The sequence below is a fragment of the Microcaecilia unicolor genome, chromosome 10 (assembly GCF_901765095.1).
Source record: "Microcaecilia unicolor chromosome 10, aMicUni1.1, whole genome shotgun sequence".
In the NCBI taxonomy this organism is placed as follows: Eukaryota; Metazoa; Chordata; class Amphibia; order Gymnophiona; family Siphonopidae; genus Microcaecilia; species Microcaecilia unicolor.
In genome coordinates, this window is record NC_044040.1 from 176,978,344 (window position 1) to 176,997,396 (window position 19,053).

At 45.1% G+C, this 19,053-nt stretch overlaps 1 protein-coding gene across 2 annotated transcripts in view; it reads right to left on the minus strand.

Annotated features, from left to right (window-relative positions):
* The window catches only part of PLOD2 (procollagen-lysine,2-oxoglutarate 5-dioxygenase 2), a 147,313-nt gene that overhangs the window by 90,211 nt on the left and 38,049 nt on the right, over positions 1 to 19,053 (minus strand). For both annotated transcript variants that reach the window (XM_030216189.1, XM_030216188.1), the window contains exons 2-3: positions 10,227 to 10,318; positions 1,717 to 1,853 (exon numbers count right to left, since the gene is read on the minus strand). In XM_030216189.1, the coding sequence (XP_030072049.1) occupies positions 1,717 to 1,853; positions 10,227 to 10,318 (229 nt within the window). The remainder of the gene's footprint in view (positions 1 to 1,716; positions 1,854 to 10,226; positions 10,319 to 19,053) is intronic.

Here is a 19,053-nt window from a genome sequence, read left to right on the forward strand (position 1 = left end):
GGGGAGATTAATACAGCTAGCGGGTGACTGTAAATGGACGGCCTTATCTTATCGTGCCTTTTGAATGAGGAGATGCCGTCAGCTTGCTGCTGCTTTTCAGATGCTTTTTTATGTTTAAGAGAGACTTAATGCTTTCAACGTATGGTATATTGTGTATCTAAGGGTTCCACATCTGTCAGGATTTTTAATTGATTGAGCTATCCACAGAACCCATGATGAAGGCTCTACATGCTGAAACATGGCCTGTGTTGGGTTCTTTTGCCAAGCACATCCTGTATACTGGTGTGAAAAGCATTTTGTGTCAGTTCAGAGGACGTTCATTCGACATGATTCGCCATGTGCATTTTCAAGGATATGCCCCTGCTCAACAATCCAGATCCATCCTGCTGACAAATCTTGGGTTGTTGAGAGGGGGCATATCTTTGAAAAAGCACATAATGAAACTCAGATGAACATTCCCTGATCCGACACAAGATAAGTTAATCATAAAAACATTTAAGTTACTTACTGTTCAAAAGGTGCAATTGAAGCAATAGTACTTTCATATTAAAAGAGCAGTGATGAATATGGTGCTTAAATCTCGACCAGATAGACCTATGCTCATGAAGTGGCACTGCTGAGGTCTTTCATGAAGTATTCATATTAGTTTGTTTACTCTTTGTTTACTCTTTCTAAAAATACTAGGACTAGGAGGCATGTGATGAAGCTACAAAGTAGTAAATTTAATACGAATCAGAGAAAACTTTTCTTCACTCAACGTATAATTAAACTCTGGAATTTGTTGCCAGAGAATGCAGTAAACGCAGTTAGCTTAGCAGGGTTTTAAAAAGGTCTGGACCGCTTCCTAAAGGAAAAGTCCATAGACCATTATTAAACTGACTTGGGGAAAATCCACTGCTTATTTCTGGGATCTTGCCCAGGTATTTGAGACCTGGATTGGCCACTGTTGGAAACAGGATGCTGGGCTTGATGGACCTTTGTTCTGTTCCAGTGGGCTAGTTCTGAAAAGCAGCAATGTCACTGTAACCTGCAGTCAATCTTACTTTTTTAATATTAGGATTTATTTCCCACCTTTTGAAAGAAATTCACCCAAGGTGGTGTACATCAAGACTTGTACCATCTACCACAGGAGAACCTTGTGCATGCTGCATTTCCTTGCACAGAGATTAAGATACATATCTACATCACACAATCTATTTTAAGCAAGGTTACCACCCAACCAAGACCTTTCTTTGTAGGACTACCACAATTGCCTTGATGTAAATGTCTCATCTTCTGAGAATGAATAGGCAGATTACAAACACTTTAATTAAGTTATCTCTTCAGTAAAGTCCAATGGCAGAGAAAATGTACAACTTCATTTAATCACCATGACAAGAAAGCTGAAGGAATATTACACACTGCGACAAAACTGGTGACTTAAGCCACAGGGTTTGTCCAGCTTGTCAACATGTGGTAACATTTTAAGTTCACAGCTGTTATCTACAAATGCAGAAATGTGTGGATATCCTCGGAGTCTATGGCAAACTGGCTGACATTTTGACAGACAGTTGTTACAGCTACTGAAGCTAACTTGCTGTAAGTAAAAACAGAGATGGGAAAATAAAGCCAAATTATAACAGCCAGAAATAAAACTAAAGCAATCTGCACACACTGCATTGCTTGGTAACTTGTCTAGGAACCTCATACCCAGTTATGTAGGCAGAGTCATCTTACCTGTCTGTGAACAATATCAGCAGATCTTCCTGTCCAGCATAGCTTGCTAATGCTTTCTTCAGCAGCCTCACTTTCTGCCCTCCACCAATAGAATTAGCTGCTCCGCCTCCTTTCCATTCTTCTCCTTCACCAAGAACCTGACAGCAGTAATGCCAGCAATTAATAAAAAAACATCATGGGGTTTTAATCAGCACATGAAATGCATATTCCCACTTTTGTTGTTTTGTTTGTGTTTTTTTTCTTTGCCTCTCTTCTTCCCTATTTACCACATGGAATACATGTGCAAGTTTAATTTGGTTGGCTCTTTTTCCATTTCAGAGCTGTGGGCTGCATGAGGGCTGGATCTAAAATACCTAAAAGGGCTATTTCAAAGCCATCTACAGGGAGGGGGGGGGGGGGACCATACACACTTTTTCCAAATGGGCTTTACATCAATTTTCAAAGTAAAGACCTACATTTAATTTTTGCTTTAAAAATGATCATGGGTTCAAAGCATATACAGTCACATGCACCTGCATTTTCTACAAGAAACTGCTAGGAAGTGCATGCGTACATTTGAAAATGCAATCCATATGAATATTTTCCTACTTCAACTTAAAGCACAACCCCATCAACAATACCTTCTTTCAATGTAGCTAAAAGTATGTGCGTTATGGAATAGCACATACATTTTTTACTGCACTGAGGCACAGCAAATTTCAGACAACTGATTTAGGTGAGAACACTTTGTACCTAGGTAAATGGTTTGAAAATTGTTCTTCTACATAACCTAATAGTTGAGGAAGTACTTATACTTCTGATAGAGAATGCAATCTAATATAATAAAACGCACCGTGAACGTTCTAATGAGGACAACGTTCTGTGAAGCCCTGAAGCCCTGAAGCCATCTGACGTCACTGAAGCTGTAGGGTTCGTGGATTCGTGGTGTGAAGCCTTCAAGCCAGCCAGCCGTCTCTGCCCCGCCCTCGCGAAAAAAACAAACAAATCGGGAAGCGAAACGTCAGGGAAGGAGGCGGCGCTCCCGACGTCTAGCCTTCCCTTCGCTGTGTTCCGCCTTCAAAATAAGGCGGAACACAGCGAAGGGAAAGCTAGACGTCGGGAGCGCCGCCTCCTTCCCTGACGCTTCGCTGCACGAACCGCCACGGAGGTAAAGTTAAAAAGAATAATTAAAAAAAAAAGGGATGCATGGATGCGAGGCATGGATGCGAAGGGGGGAGGGGGGAGAAGAGGGCGGGCCAGGCTGGGACATGGGAGAGAGAGTAGCATGGATGCGAGGGGGGGGGGTCATGGAAGGGCGAGAGGGGACTTGCTGGAAAAGGATGACTGGAGGCGGCAGGGGACAGAGGAGCATGGATGGGTATGGATTAGGAGGACAGGGCACAGGGAGAGAGGGGAATTACTGGAAATGGATGAATGGAGGGGGCAGGGGACAGAGGAGCATGGATGGGCATGGATTGGGAGGGCAGGACTCAGGGAGAGAGGGAAATTGCTGGATAGGGAAAAATGGAGGGGCCAGGTGACAGATGAGCATGGATTGGAAGGGCAGGACTCAGGGAGAGGGGAATTGCTGGATAGGGATGAATGGAGGGGACAGATGGGCATGGATGGATATGGATTGCAGAGCAGGCCTCAGGCAGAGAGGGGAAATGCTGGATAGGGAAAAATGGAGGGGCCAGGTGACAGAGGAGCATGGATGGGCATGGATTGGAAGGGCAGGACTCAGGGAGAGGGGAATTGCTGGATAGGGATGAATGGAGGGGACAGATGGGCATGGATGGATATGGATTGCAGAGCAGGCCTCAGGCAGAGAGGGGAAATGCTGGATAGGGAAAAATGGAGGGGCCAGGTGACAGAGGAGCATGGATGGGCATGGATTGGAAGGGCAGGACTCAGGGAGAGGGGAATTGCTGCATAGGGATGAATGGAGGGGACAGATGGGCATGGATGGATATGGATTGCAGGGCAGGCCTCAGGCAGAGAGGGGAAATGCTGGATAGGGATGAATGGAGGGGGCAGGTGACAGACAAACATGGATGGCCATGGATTGGGAGGGCAGGGCTCAGGGACAGAGGGGAATTGCTGGAAAAGGATGAATGGAGGGGGCAGGGGACAGATGGCCATGGATTGGGATGGCACGGCTCACACTCTCTCTCTCATATACAATGTCTTTCTGACTCTCACTCTCACACACTCTGTCTCACACTGTATCACATTCACTCACACACTCGCTTGGTGTCATACACTCACTCTCACAGAGAATCTGTGTCTCACACACACTCTCTCTCTTGCCCACACACACACACTCTCTCTCACACTGTGTCTCACATACACACTTGCACACACTCTCATTCTCACACACACTCTCTCACAAACACACTCACACCCAGACTCACTCTCTCTCTCACACACTCACACTTTCACTCTGACTCTCAAACAGTCACTCTCACATACACTCTCCCAAACATACACACTCCAAGGAAAACCTTGCTAGCGCCCGTTTCATTTGTGTCAGAAACGGGCCTTTTTTACTAGTATAACATAATACACCAATGGGGAGATAATACATCTATATTGTGTTTCAGGGTGACACACAAATTCTCTTGGAAGAGTTACATTACACTAAACCTGAAACAGTGAGTAAATTAAACAAGTAACAACACCTGGCAATGATGAACTATCATGGCTCAGTTTGGGTATTCTCTGCTAGAACTGGGGAGAAATTGGAGCTGGTACCAACAAGATGCTTCCACCCCCCCCCCCCCCCCCCTAAAAAGTGACCTATTAAATTATTTTTCTGATCCCTTCCCCCCCCCCCCCCCCCCCAAAAAAAAAAAAAAAAAAAAAAAGTTTATTTTAGCAAAATAGGACACTTCATAAGCCCTGCTACAGTTTATTACACAGAATCTATTTAGGATTTACACATGCAGTAAAGTCAAGCAGAATAAATCTGGCGATTGAAATGAAAGGTTTTAGAAATACACTTCTTTCATCTCATTTACATTTCATAACTTATTCTGGTAAATTAGGTTTCTACATTAATTAAAATACTTCAGAGCAAATAAGTTAGAGATATTCAAAGAACAGGCCATCCATTATGGCAGGATATTCTTTACTGAGCTAGCTAGTTAAGCAGAATACAGAATAGCTAAATCTCAAACATGGCATTGGTTCAATAATTATATTCATATATTTGTCAACCAAAACAAAAATTATCGTATGTGCAATTTTGCATAAAATGAGATAAGACATATTTTAGTACACCGCTGTAATATCTTCTTGAATGCCAACTTGTAACTTCTGAAAGGCTTATCTCAAAGAAAAAATAAAAATGTGATATATTATTGGTGATTTATAATAGGTACTTTAAACTTCACTTCTCATTTTCATTGTTGCACATCATGCACATACAACACTTTTGTTTTCAGGCAACACAATTCAGATCCCATTATAAAAAATAAAAAAGTTAACAGAGCCAGCCCTGTCTCTAAGTAGACTAGACATTAGCCTAGGGTAGTAGAATTTGGGAGGAGGAGGTACACCAGGAATACAGCATTTTAAAGCTGCTGTGAGCTGATGCAGGGCCTTTTAGCATAGTCCTGTGCACAGGCTCTGCCATGTCCCACCCCTCTGACAGGAAGTTTACACTGGAACAGGTAAAACTGTCACTGCACTGAGTTTCACTGCAGCTTTGGGCATGTGTAAGGTAGAGTGGCAGCATTTGCAGGTCTAGTAAGGGTAAGGGAAGAGGGAAGAAATGCTGGACATAGGGCTAGGGAGTGATATGGAAGGGAAAAAGAGAGAAGATGCTGGTCATGGAGGGGTGGGGGTAGGACAGAAAATGTTGCCCTTCTGATGGGAAGCGCATAGCTGAAGGTTCGCCTAGGGTGTCAGATACCCTTGGGTCAACCCTGATGGTTAATATATTAACTCATTACAAAATGCAAACCTCTTTTTTTTTTTTTTACTTATATTGATTAATATAGTACTTTCACCCAGATTGCATAAATACTGACAAAGTAGTAAAATTTAAAAGTTCACACTTTCCAAAAATACCAGGACTAGGGGGCATGCGATGAAACTACAGTGTAGTAAATTTAAAACAAATCAGAGAAAATTTTTCTTCACCCAACGTGTAATTAAACTCTGGAATTCGTTGCCGGAGAAAGTGGTGAAGGCAGTTAGCTTAGCAGAGTTTAAAAAGGGGTTGGACGGTTTCCTAAAGGACAAGTCCATAAACCGCTACTAAACGGACTTGGAAAACTCCAAAATTCCAGGAATAACATGTATAGAATGTTTGTACGTTTGGGAAGCTTGCCAGGTGCCCTTGGCCTGGATTGGCCGCTGTCGTGGACAGGATGCTGGGGTCGATGGACCCTTGGTCTTTTCCCAGTATGGCATTACTTATGTACTTTATATATATATATATATATATATATATATATATACATATATGCAGACGACGTCACAATCTACATTCCGTTCAAACATGATCTAAATGAAATCACCAACGAAATCAACCAAAGCCTCCAAACAATGCACACATGGGCAGATGCATTCCAACTAAAACTTAACGCAGAAAAAACACGTCTTGTACTCACCGCACAACATAACACAAAAAATTTCTCCACCATAATTACACCATACTGTTCTCTTCCTGTCTCACAAAACTTGAAAATTCTTGGAGTCACCATTGATCGAAACCTCACTCAAGCCCACGTCAAGCCCACGTGAAAAACATGACAAAAAAGATGTTCTACTCCTTGTGAAACTCAAAAGAGTAAAACCGTTCTTCCCGAGATACATCTTCCGCACCCTGGTACAGTCAATGGTAATGTCATCTGGACTACTGTAACGCACTGTACGCGGGCTGTAAAGAACAAACTATCAAAAAACTCCAAACTGCCCAGAATACTGCCGCCAGACTCATATTTGGAAAAACTAAATATGAAAGTGCAAAACCCTTAAGAGAGAAACTACACTGGCTCCCACTTAAGGAACGAATTGCATTCAAGATCTGCACGATTGTATACAAAATCATTCATGCAGACACCTTAATCTACATGCTCAACCTCATGGACCTACCCTCCCAAAAACGCCACAAGATCATCTCGCAAATTCCTCAACTTGCACTTCCCCAGCTGTAAAGGTCTAAAATACAAGCTGATGCATGCTACTACCTTCTCTTATATGAGCACGCAGTTATGGAACACACTACCTACAGACCTGAAAACAATCAACGAAACAACTATCTTTCGCAAATCTCTGAAGACATACTTCTTCAACAAAGCCTACAATGAGAACCCATAGCCTCTCTAATCTGCCTCACCAACCCACTCAGCTAGGAAAGCCTACCTTCTATAATTACCCTAATCACTCCCTTCCCTCTTCTCTCTTCCCTTACTTAATCTCTGCACAATACTAACTGTATCTGATATCCTGGAATGACAATGTTAACAAAACTATGTAAGCCACATTGAGCCTGCAAATAGGTGGAAAAATGTGTGATACAAATGCAATAAAATAAATAAACAAATATGACCTTTAACTATAACAGATAAGTGCTTTACCTTTAAAAAAAAAAAACTGTCCCAGGTTCAGCACCAAAATTTCAATGCCTTAAAAAGTGGACAGACCCAGGGGAGGGGCCAAGACAAGTGATCAGTGCTGAAATCCAGCATTGGGTACCTAACTAATGTGTCTAACACTGGATGAGTCAATGACAACCTACATTTAGACATCTAGACTTAAAGTTAGGTGCCTATATTCAAAAATGTAAGCCTCCATAAAATGGCTAAATATAAATAGTTTATGTTCCTAAATTCCAATGCTGAGCCATCTTTCAATGTCAGGCTCTGAGTTATAGTGCAGCTAAGTCAGTGAGTTTAGGAGGTGATTTTATGAAAGCCTAGGTGCCTTTTACACATCTGTAGAACTGGTATACATATGTAGACCAGAAGACATTCAGTGATTTTAGGAAAGGCACTACTTATTCATAGAAGTGCAAGAGAGATGGTGGTGAAGGATACGAACGGGGAACAGTGTAAGAGGGTGGGAGTGACAGAGGGTGAATGTGGGGAAAGAGAGCGAAGCCTGAATGCCCCATAATCACACATAGCCCCAACACAAACATATCCCCACTCATCCTCCGCCTATGACATAGCATCCTTTGCCAAACTGTCCCTATGGAAACAGATATGCACATCATACTACTAAGTCACTCATGCACACACACACACACATACCTCCTATACACCATCTCTATCCACACTGGGGGTAATTCTATAATCTGTGCCAGCATTTCCCAAACTGTGCGTTGTGGCACCCTGGTGAGCCATGGCAAACTCACAGGGGTGCTGTGGAAGGATCCTCTTCATGTCTTCCATGTGCCCCTGCAGAACATCCTCCAGATGCTTCATAATGTTGCCCGTGAGAGTCCAGAAGGTGTGCAATCGTTAGCAGCGGGTGTAGGGGTGGGCAGAGAATGCGAATGAGTAACTTCCACCTGGGAGACTTCAAAGTGAAGCAAAACTGTTCCCCCTCTGCCCTGGTTATTTTTCTCTCTAATTTCTGGCTTTGCCGTGGATACACAGCATGATCTGATCTGCTGCTGAGTGCAGCAGGTAGAGGAAGCACAGAAGCAAGTAACGCTGCTCTCCTACTGCTGGCATGAGTGGATCGGGGAATAATTATTGTACTGGTTGGAAGAGGTAGGGAGCAAGCCATTTCTGGTTCTTCCGCAAGGCAGGACTCCATGCTGCTTTGAGGGGCTTGGGAAGAAACCTACGAAGAAATGTGTTGGTTGAGGGGGGGTGACCTCAGAGGAAACGTCTTCTGGGGGGGAGGGGAGAACTGAGAGCCTGAGAGGAAGTATGTGGACGGGGGGAAGAAATGTGTGGCCAGAGGGGCTGCCTTGAAAAATTGCATGGGCACTAAGGGTGCCATGAACTGAAAAAGTTTAGGAACCGCTGATTTATGCACTTGCATATATCTGTCCTTTCCTAGAATACTAGCACTTACAAGTGTATGGTTAACTGCAAAAGTGCCAGCAAGGTGCCTAAATACTATTCTGTAATGGCATATTTAATTTACATAGCACATAAATGTAAAGGGATATGCATATGGTCAAAGCATGGGCTGGGCTACCATTAACATACGTAACTTACAGAACACTGTCACATTTAGGTTCCTTCAGTTACACTAGATCGATGGCTGGTGTAACTGCAGGCACGTAAAATGTTAGGTGTACCGATACCGGGTTACACTAGTCTTCTGCAATGGAATATGAGAACCCACGTTCCATTATAAAATAGGCTCCCGTCATGCAGCCTCAGGGCGCCTAAATTGAGACACTCATTTATAGAAACGTCTCCACTATGCCAGCTCACCAGACACCCACTCATACGTGCCATGTTATGCTACTGAGACACACTTTACCATTTCTGTTTCAACCAAGTTACCCACACAGGCATGCCCGAGTCTGTGAATGGAGGAAATGAGATATGTACCACTGTGTTACACTGACTGCACTTTTCAACTTTTTTTTTTTAATTCTTTTATTTTTACTTTAGTTGTTTGTCAGTGTACTGTGGTATGTGTATGGTTTATGTTTATTTGAATTTGTAGTGTTCCATGTTTTATTTCTTTTATTCTGATATGATAGTATATCTATAGATAGACAGACAGATATGAAAAAAGGTATGTTTATTTTTTTTGATAGTGATCTGGGTTCTATTTTTTTTTTTAACTTTGGGCCCTGTTTACTAAGGCGCGTTAGCGTTTATAACGTGCCTACAATTAGCGTGCATGTTAACTGTGTAGGCGCATACACAGTTAATGCGCGTACATGGTTAACGTGCTTTAAAGATGCTAACATGCTTATAACGCTGCTTAGTAAACACGGTCCTTTGTCACATGAATTTGTTTAGATTGTAATGACTTTAATTGGACCAGCAAGAAAGAGTTTGAGATCACTGAACAGCAACAATGTGAAAGAGACCTTTATACAACCCTTTCTAATGTTCTTTGACAGAATAATGAGAATGCAGATTAAGGATGTCTTTTGTTATGCCAAATTTTTGATTGTGGCTCATATAATGTCTCTCATATTTTCTAGGAAAGGTCAGGAGAGATGCAATCTGCTGAGAGAAGAATCTTCTCTTGCATTGGTGGGCTATAAATTTTCATAAACAGTGATGGGATGATATATTTCACTGAAGTTACATTGTACAAACAAAAATGATTGAAGCAGCACTTACTAATCCTTTTCAGGACGCAATCCTATGGTTGCAACTGTAGCAATGTCTGTGACCCTGCCGAGGTGCATCATAATGATGTGCCTGTGTACTTTCGGGCTAGAGTTTGACCCCAAATGCATTGTGCCCCACAGTTTGGGAAGCCCTGGATTACAGCTATTTAAACAACAGTGGTAGTTTTATGACACCTTGATCTCTTGCTTCTGTGCAATGCAATTATGTCTTACATTGACCATAACTTATTGTAAAAAGGCATACCTTCACAGTATAGTTGAAGTGCTTTGCAGATTGCTTAAACCGCTGGAAGCCATCAGTTTTTTTGGTTGCTACTGTAAGAACTAATAATTTATCTAAAAAGGAAAAAGTGACAATTAATCTTTAAATATCATGCTAAGCGGTTAAACACAGGTTAGAATTAATATGGAAAAATTAATTCTTACCTGATAATTTTCTTTCCATTAGTCCCAACAGATCAATCCAGAGGCTTGTGGGTTGTGTCCCTCTACCAGCAGGTGGCGATAGAGGGAACATCCGAGGTTTGTTATATGTGGCCCTGTGCAGCCAGCTGAACCTCAGTATGAACGATACCAAAGCAGTGGAATGGAAACAATGGAAAACTCTCCAGACATTGTCAGACCAATTGCCCAACATACTTCCACCTATATTTATTTATTTTATTTTTTAATCAAATGAAGGAACATTCAAACAACAGAACCCGAAAAAAACAAACCAACCCCAACAAAACTGCAGACAGTAAACCCAGGGGGGGGCCTCTGGATTGATCTAATGGAAAGAAAAGTATCAGATAAGAATTAATTTTTCCTTCCATGGTGTCCCACAGATCAATCCAGAGACTTGTGGGATGTACCCAAGCAGTCCTCAAGTAGGGCAGGACACCCCCAACCCGGCACAAATCACCAATGAGCCAAACACCACATCTTGACCAGCTGCCACATCCACCCGATAATGACGAGTGAATGTATGGACCGAAGCCCATGTAGGTGCCCTGCAGATATCTTCCAGAGAACCCAAACGGGACTCTGTATAGGAGGAAGATTGAGCTCGCGTAGAATGAGCACAAACTTGCAAAGGGGCTTGCTTGCCCAATGCCACGTATGCCGAACAGAAGGCCTCCCGCAACCACCGGGCTATGGTGTCCTTCGACGCCATATGATCCTTCTTACTGCCTCCAAAAAAGACGAAGAGATGGTCAGAAAGACAAAATTCATTTGTCACCCCTAAATACCTGAGAAGAGCCCATGTCACGTCGTGGCAGCAAAGAGCCCGGAATTGCTCAGGGTAATCTTCCCAGTGGAAGGCCGGCAAATGCAGGGACTGCCCCAAGTGGAAACGAGAAACTACCTTGGGCAAAAACGAAGGAACTGTCCTAATCGATACCCCCGCCTCCGTAAAACGCAGGAAGGGGTCTCTGCAAGAAAGGGCCCGCAACTCTGAAATTCTCCGAACAGAGATTGAAAGAAGGACGCTGAAGCGCTTTGAGAATTAGATTAAGGTTCCAGGATGGCAGAACTGGCATGTGAGGAGGGCGCAAATGATTTACGCCCCTCAAGAAATAAACCACATCTGGGTGGGAGGTGATGGACGCCCCCTGAAGCCGGCCTCTAAAACATGCCAGAGCTGTCACCTGCACCTTAACAGAACTCAACGAGAGTGATTTCTGTTCAGCCTGCTGAAGAAACGCGAGGATAACAGATACTGAAGCCGAAGCCGTTGGACAATCCTGAACTCGCACACCATGAATCGAAGGTATGCCATACCCTAGCATAAGCTATTGAGGTGGATCTTTTCCGAGCCTACAGCATCATAGCGATAACTGCGTCCGGATACCCTTTTCTTCTCAACCTCGCCCTTTCAAGGGCCAGGCCGTAAGACCAAAGGGGGAGGGATCCTCCATCGTGACTGGCCCCTGCAGCAGGAGACCATCCTGTGCCGGTAGCAGAAAAGAACAATCGAACAGAAGCCTGATAACATCTGTGTACCAGGGTCGTCTGGGCCAATCCGGGGCCACTAGGATCACTCGACCGGGATGACTGGCAATGCGAGTCAGGAACCTGCCCACCATTGGCCACGGGAGAAAGGCATAGAGCAGGCCCCTGGGCCAAGGTTGAAGAAGGGCATCGATGCCTTCTGAGCCCATCCCCCAGCGGGCAGTTATCTGATCGAAGGCCAGAGGGGAGAGAACATCCACTCCCCTGGCTCCAACTGGTGGCGACTGAGAAAGTCTGTTTGCACATTTTGTGACCCCGCTATATGAGTCGATGTCAAGAAAGAGAGATGAGTCTCTGCCCAACGGTAGATCAGAGCCACCTCGCGCGCTAGGGGTGCACTCCTGGTGCCCCACTGACAGTTTACATAGGCGACCGCCATCGCATTGTCCGAAAGAACTCGAACTTGGCAACTGTAGAGAAGAGACAGAAACTCCCGAAGGGCCAGACGAATCGCCCATAACGCCAAGCGGTTGATGGACCATGATGCCTCCATTGAAGTCCAAACGCCCTGGGCCGTTGCAGACAATGAGCCCCCCAGCCAGACAGTGACACATCCGTGGTCACTATCTTCCAGTCTGGGCCGACATCAGATTCTTTTGAATGAAGCACCAGTGCATGATTGTGTGAAGACGGGCTGAACATGTCACCCGAACCTCGTAATCCTCCAAGAGCGGAGACCAACGGCTCAGAAGGTGCCACTGGAGGAGGCGAATGTGAGCTCTGGCCCACTTTACCACATCCAATGTGGAGGCCATGGAACCTAGAACTTGTACATAGCCCCAAGCCCGCGGGTTCGGAGTTTGAAACAGCGCTCATAACTGAGCCTGTAACCGCTGTGCTCAAGCTGAAGGAAGAAAAACTATCCCTGTTCGGGTACCGAAGCACACCCCCAAGTATTCCAGTGTTTGGGAAGGCGTTAGGCTGCACTTCAGGAAGTTGACCACCCAACCAAGCGACTGAAGCAACCCGACCATTTTGTCGGTTGCCCGCAGACTCTCCTCGAAAGAAGACACCCGCACAAGCCAGTTGTCTAGATAGGATGGACCTGAATCCCTTCCTTCCTGAGATAGGCCACCACTACTACCAGGACCTTGGAAAAGGTCCGAGGCGCTGTGGCTAGGCCGAACGGCATCGCTTTGAATTGAAAATGACGACCAAGCACTGCAAAGCGAAGAAATCGCCTGTGGGGAGGCCAGACTGGAATGTGTAAATAGGCCTCTTTGAGATCAAGAGGTCAAAACTCCCCTGGCTGTACCACTGCGATCACCGATCAGAGGGTTTCCATGCGGAAAAGCCGAACCCGTAAGGACCTGTTGACACACTTGAGATCTAAGACGGGTCGCCAAAAACCGCCCTTTTTTGGCACCACAAAATAAATGGAGTATTGACCGCACCCTCTTTCTGCTGGGGGTACAGGCTGGATGGCACGCAGCCGTTGTACGTTAAGGAGGGTGTGTCAAACGGCCTGCATCTCGGCGGGACATTTGCAAGAGGATTCCAGAAAAGAGTCTACTATCGGACGAGCCAATTCTAACTTGTAGCTGTCTCTGATAACCTCCATTCGTCGGATGTTACCCTGGTCCACTCCACCAGGAATAGGGACAGTCTGCCCCCAATAACCAGTTGGATATGGACCAGGGCCCCATCATTGGGCGGACCAGGCTGTGGGTTGGTTTCTATTACCGGAAAGGAAAGCCTGCCTGTCACCTCGAAAGGGCTGAGGCCTCTGAGAAAACCTTGCTCTCTGAAAAGAGGCCCCGCGACCTGGATGGTAATGCCATGTATCCCTAAACTTAGGTCTAGGTACCACCAGTCGTACAAATTTGGACCTGTCCTCCGGAAGGCGCTGGCCCTTAGAGTCAGCGAGGTCCTTCACAATCTGTTCTAAGTCTGTTCCAAACAAAAGCTTTCCCCTAAAAGGAATCCTTTGCTAAACATGATTTAGAGGCCACGTCTGCAGTCCAATGCCGCAACCACAGCCAGCGACACGCGGTGACCGCTAGGGAAACCTTCGCCGAAGCCCTGAAAAGATCATAAAGAAGATCTGCAAAAAAGGCTAAACCGGACTCCAAGGCCGGCAAAACAGCCACGAGATCTTCTGGAGAGGAGGCTTTCTGTACCCACGATAAGAATGCCTGCGCCGCATAGGAGCCACAAACTGAGGCCTGTAGGGAAAGAGCCGCTACTTCAAGCAAGTCTCCAACTTATGATTCTGAGGGTCCTTGAGCACTGTGACACCCTCCACAGGGAGAGTGGTTTTCTTAGTGACCACTGTGATCAAGGAATCCACTGTAGGGACCTTCAGCAAATCTAAGTCAGGAGCAGGTAGCGCGTAAAGACGCGACATAGCTCTAAGCAACCTTAAGCCCACTGTCCAGCGTATCCCACTGCGCTGAAATAAGGATCTTCATGGCCTCATGCACATGAAAGGACCAAGGTGGGCATTTGGTGCCAGACATAATAGAGGGCACCGGACCTGTTCCCCCCTGACGATTCAGGGGGGAAATGGCCAAAACTTCAAAAGCCCTAACAATCAGGGAGGGAAGCTCTTCCCTGCAAAAAAGGCAGGCAGCCATCAGATTATCCCCCTCCTCAGAGGGCAGGGTAACCTCATCTGCCAAATCCAAAGATTCTGATGGTGAGCCCGGAGACAAAATCGGGCCATCTGTGTCAGATAGCTCCTCGGGATCCAAAATCTCCACCCGGGGACGTTTTGGCAGGAAAGACTGAGTGGCTGCAGCAACCGAAGTTTGCTGAGGAAGAGACAGGGCTGCCTGAAGAGAAGCTCCTGACTTCTTCAAAAGAAAGGCATTGTGCATTAATAAAACAAAATCCGTGGAAAAAGGAACTGCAAGGGACTCCCCTGCTCCCTGCACATTGCTCGGAGCCTGTGCCACAGAAGCGCACTGCGCCTCTTGTCTATCAACCGCCATGTGCAGAGCAGGTCGCACCTGAGAGGAAAAAATGGCGCCCGCCAATGCGCGCTGCACTAACTGCCCCAAGGATACTGCCGAAACTATCCCCTGCACTTCCGACTCACCGGACGCCTGAGGGGAACCCCCGTCACGCTGAACACCCGCTGTGGGATGACGGCGGCAGGACTCACACTCCCCCGATGCTGCTCTCCAGCCCCCACACCGGGAGCAGCGCTTAGCTGCCTCAGAAGGCACTGACATGCTCCAAAAACGCCTGCTCCAAAACTGGCTCGGCAGAACGTCTAGTTCCTCGGTATGATTAAACAAACACGAAGTCTCTTACCTTTTTTTTTTCTTTTCTTTTTTTTAGTCAAGAGAGAAAGGAAACACCCGATCAGGCCAACAGCCCCGAGCGACGGAGGAAAGGTAGGGGGAGACCGGGAGGGACCTGGCACCACCAGGTGTACAATACAAGCTGCAAACAGCCACTCAATCCCTGTCTGTGCTAAACTAGGCCCAAAAGACACCAGTAGCCAGATCAAACCAGAGCTGCACAGAGATGTCCCTCCACCTGCTTGATGGAGAGAATACTGAGGTTCAGCTGGCTGCACAAGGAAACATATAGCAAACCTCGGAGGTTCTCTCTATCTCCACCTGCTGGTAGAGGGACACAACCCACAAGCCTCTGGATTTATCTGTGGCACTCCATGGAATCACCAATTAACATGTCAGTATATAACTGGCACTTTTGTCATATGCAAACCTGATTTCTGCACATTTGAGAGTACAAAACAGGTTTTCCTGTAACATGTGAAACTGTCATTTCCTCTTCTGGTTTCTTACCACATAATAGGATGCTCTGCAGCATAATAAAAATGTAACAAATAAATAAATACAGGAATAAATAAATAGATACAGGAAAGGGGAAGTGTGCCCCTGAAAAAGAAATAAAGCATTACAAATTTGAATTTATGGTGACTCTAATCCTAAAAGGATCCCTAAGTGCAATAAAATTGCTTCAAGACTAAAGACAGTGCCACTTTCAGGGATGGAAGGCCCACAAATCATCTGGGGAAAAAAAAGTAACGTAACCCTGTCACAAAGGGTTAGCAAAAGGAGCCAAAGACAGCCCTCTACCTACTGGCCAGGGCCGGCGGAACATAGTAAGCAGGGTACGCATGACAGGGGGGTGCAAACATTCGAGGGATGCCAGAAACTACCTTGCTTACCCTGCGCTACACTACAGCCCTCCCAAGAACACCTATCTTGATCCTTGAAGGTCACCCTGGTTGTGTAGTGACCTCTGCGGTTGTGGGGGCAGGAAAGAATCCCACTGTTTCCTGCCCTCTGCCACTCCTCCATCTCTCTTTGCTCTTCTGTGCTGCGGGTGGCACCACCTTATTTTAAAAATGGCTGCCATTCTGAAAAACCTGGCGGCACCGCAGAGGCCACTACACCACCAGGGCGGCCTTCAAGGCAGGTCTTCTTGGGAGGGTTGTAGTGTGTGGGAGAGGGGGGGTTATAGTATGCGGGAGGGGTTGGCAGCATTACAGTGGTGGTGGCAGTTGGCGGGGCAGGTTTGTAAGAGGCATATTTTCTATAACTGTCTGCTTAGACCTCTTTTCTCATCCTTGAACTCTTTGTAACATCAATTGTACCCTTTACCCTGGAATGGCGATGCCATAACAGGCCCTTGTAAGCCACATTGAGCCTGCAAAAATGTGGGAAAATGTGGGATACAAATGCAATAAATAAATAAAGCACTTAGCCTTCCAAAGTTCCATAGGTTTCTATGGAACTTTGGAAGGCTAAGTGCTTTGAAAATATGCCTCTAAGTCATCACAAGAACAAAATATAAGAAAACCAATGGACTGCATTAGGGTCTTATAGCCCATTTAGTTATGTTTAAGCAAATGAGAGATCTACATGGAAGAAAATATTTTTATTATTTTGACTTCTAAAAACCACTTGTCCCTGAAACATGCTCAAAACAGAATAATCCATTTGTACAAAAAAACAGAATAATCCATTTGTACAAAAGAGATGAGATGAACATGTGATTCCGCGTGCTCCAATGAAAGGAGAGTTTAATTTTACTTCCAATCTTAATTGCTTCCCAAGGCAGATTACAACAACAGTTATGATGAACCAATGAGTAAACAGGATACCCTCACTGAAATTTGGCCATGTATTACTGTATTATATAGAACACTGTAGAAAAAGGAGCAAAAAAATACAGCTTTTATTAGTGCTGTTTCCACCAGTTACAATAATTTTTAAGCAGTTGTAGTGATATTCAATTTTATGTCACAGATGCAAGAGTATATACTCAGCGTTTCACTGTATTCTTAGATTATAAAGGGTCTTTTTTAAGACCAGTTCGTATCAAGACTATATATCTGTATCAGAACTTCAAAGACTCCTGAGGCAGGCCTGTGGCCGAAACACAGTACTGTGTCGAGTCTACATTAAAGTTTAGTGTATATAACCACAGTCACAGCTCCCTGGAGTCAGTGGTCCAATTCCCACTTCTTTGTTTATGATATTTATATCTACATATTGGGAAGCTTTCAAATAAATTAAAAAACTGTCGAGTAAAAAAAAAAAAAAAAAATTGTTCTTCACCTTTCAAGAAACTGCTGAAAAAGGGGGCAGGGTGGAAGAAGGGGAGGGAGAAGAGAGAAAGGAGATGGCTGGACAGGGGAGGGGGGGGGGGGGGGTCACCAATTGATAGTCTGCAGGGGGATGCCAGAGACCCTAGCACCCTGCAGTTAGCTTAGTGGGGTTTAAAAAAGGTCTGGACGGCTTCCTAAAGGTAAAGTCCACAGACCATTATTAAATTGACTTGGGGAAAATCCACTGCTTATTTCTGGGATAAGTAGTATAAAATGTATAGGACTTTTTTGGGATCTTGCCAGGTATTTATGACCTGGATTTGCCACTGTTAGAAACAGGATGCTGGGCTTGATGGACCTTTGGTGTGTTCCAGTGTGGCAATACTTATGTACTTATGGCACTCAGTGGGCCCACAAGAACTCATTGGGGGCTCTTAGCTCTAGTGGAGGAGGTACTAACTCCCTCTCAGAACTTGCAGGCACCTCAAAAGGACTAATTGTTCTTGGACCTTCTCGATAAGCACGAAGCAGATGAGGATGAGCTTGTTCTGGTCAACCTAAAGCAAGTTAATTCCTTGAGGTAGCCCCTTATTCACAAGGGCCATAACAAAACCATAAGAATCTTCGGGCTACTAGTTTTTCTAGAAGAAAACCTCCATTAACTAGGTATAGGAATCCCTGGTTCAAAGACAGTGGATTACACTGAGATGCCTCATTGAAATATGGGATACAGAACTGCCAAATACTGCAGCAAAACAAGAACTCTCACAGAATTAAAATTCTCCTATTGCGGTAGACATGAGGGAAGTCACTACTTGCCCTGGGATTGGTAGCATGGAATCTTTCTACTATTTGGGTTTCTGCCGGGTACTTGTGACCTGGACTGGCCACTGTTGGAAGCAGGATACAGGGATAGATGGACCATTGGTCTGATCTGGTATGGCTATTCTTATGTTTTTTGAATCAGCTTCATTCAGGATGAGAGAGAAGAGAGAGAAGAGATTAGATACATTAAAAGCAGGAAACCGGCCAAAGAGTCGGTTGGGCCGCTGGACGAAAATGGTGTTAAAGGGGCGATCAAGGAGGACAAAGCCGTAGCGGAGAAATTAAATGAATTCTTTGCTTCGGTCTTCACCGAGGAGGATTTGGGGGGGACACCGGTGCCAGAAAGAATATTTGAAGCGGGGGAGTCGGAGAAACTAAACAAATTCTCTGTAACCTTGGAGGATGTAATGGGTCAGTTCAGCAAGCTGAAGAGTAGTAAATCACCGGGACCTGATGGTATTCATCCCAGAGTATTAATAGAACTAAAAAATGAACTTGCGGAGCTACTGTTAGAAATATGCAATCTGTCCCTAAAATCGAGTGTAGTACCGGAAGACTGGAGGGTAGCCAATGTTACTCCGATTTTTAAGAAGGGTTCCAGAGGCGATCCGGGAAATTATAGACCGGTGAGTCTGACGTCGGTGCCGGGCAAGATGGTGGAGGCTATTATTAAGAATAAAATTGCAGAGCATATACAAAAACATGGACTGATGAGACAAAG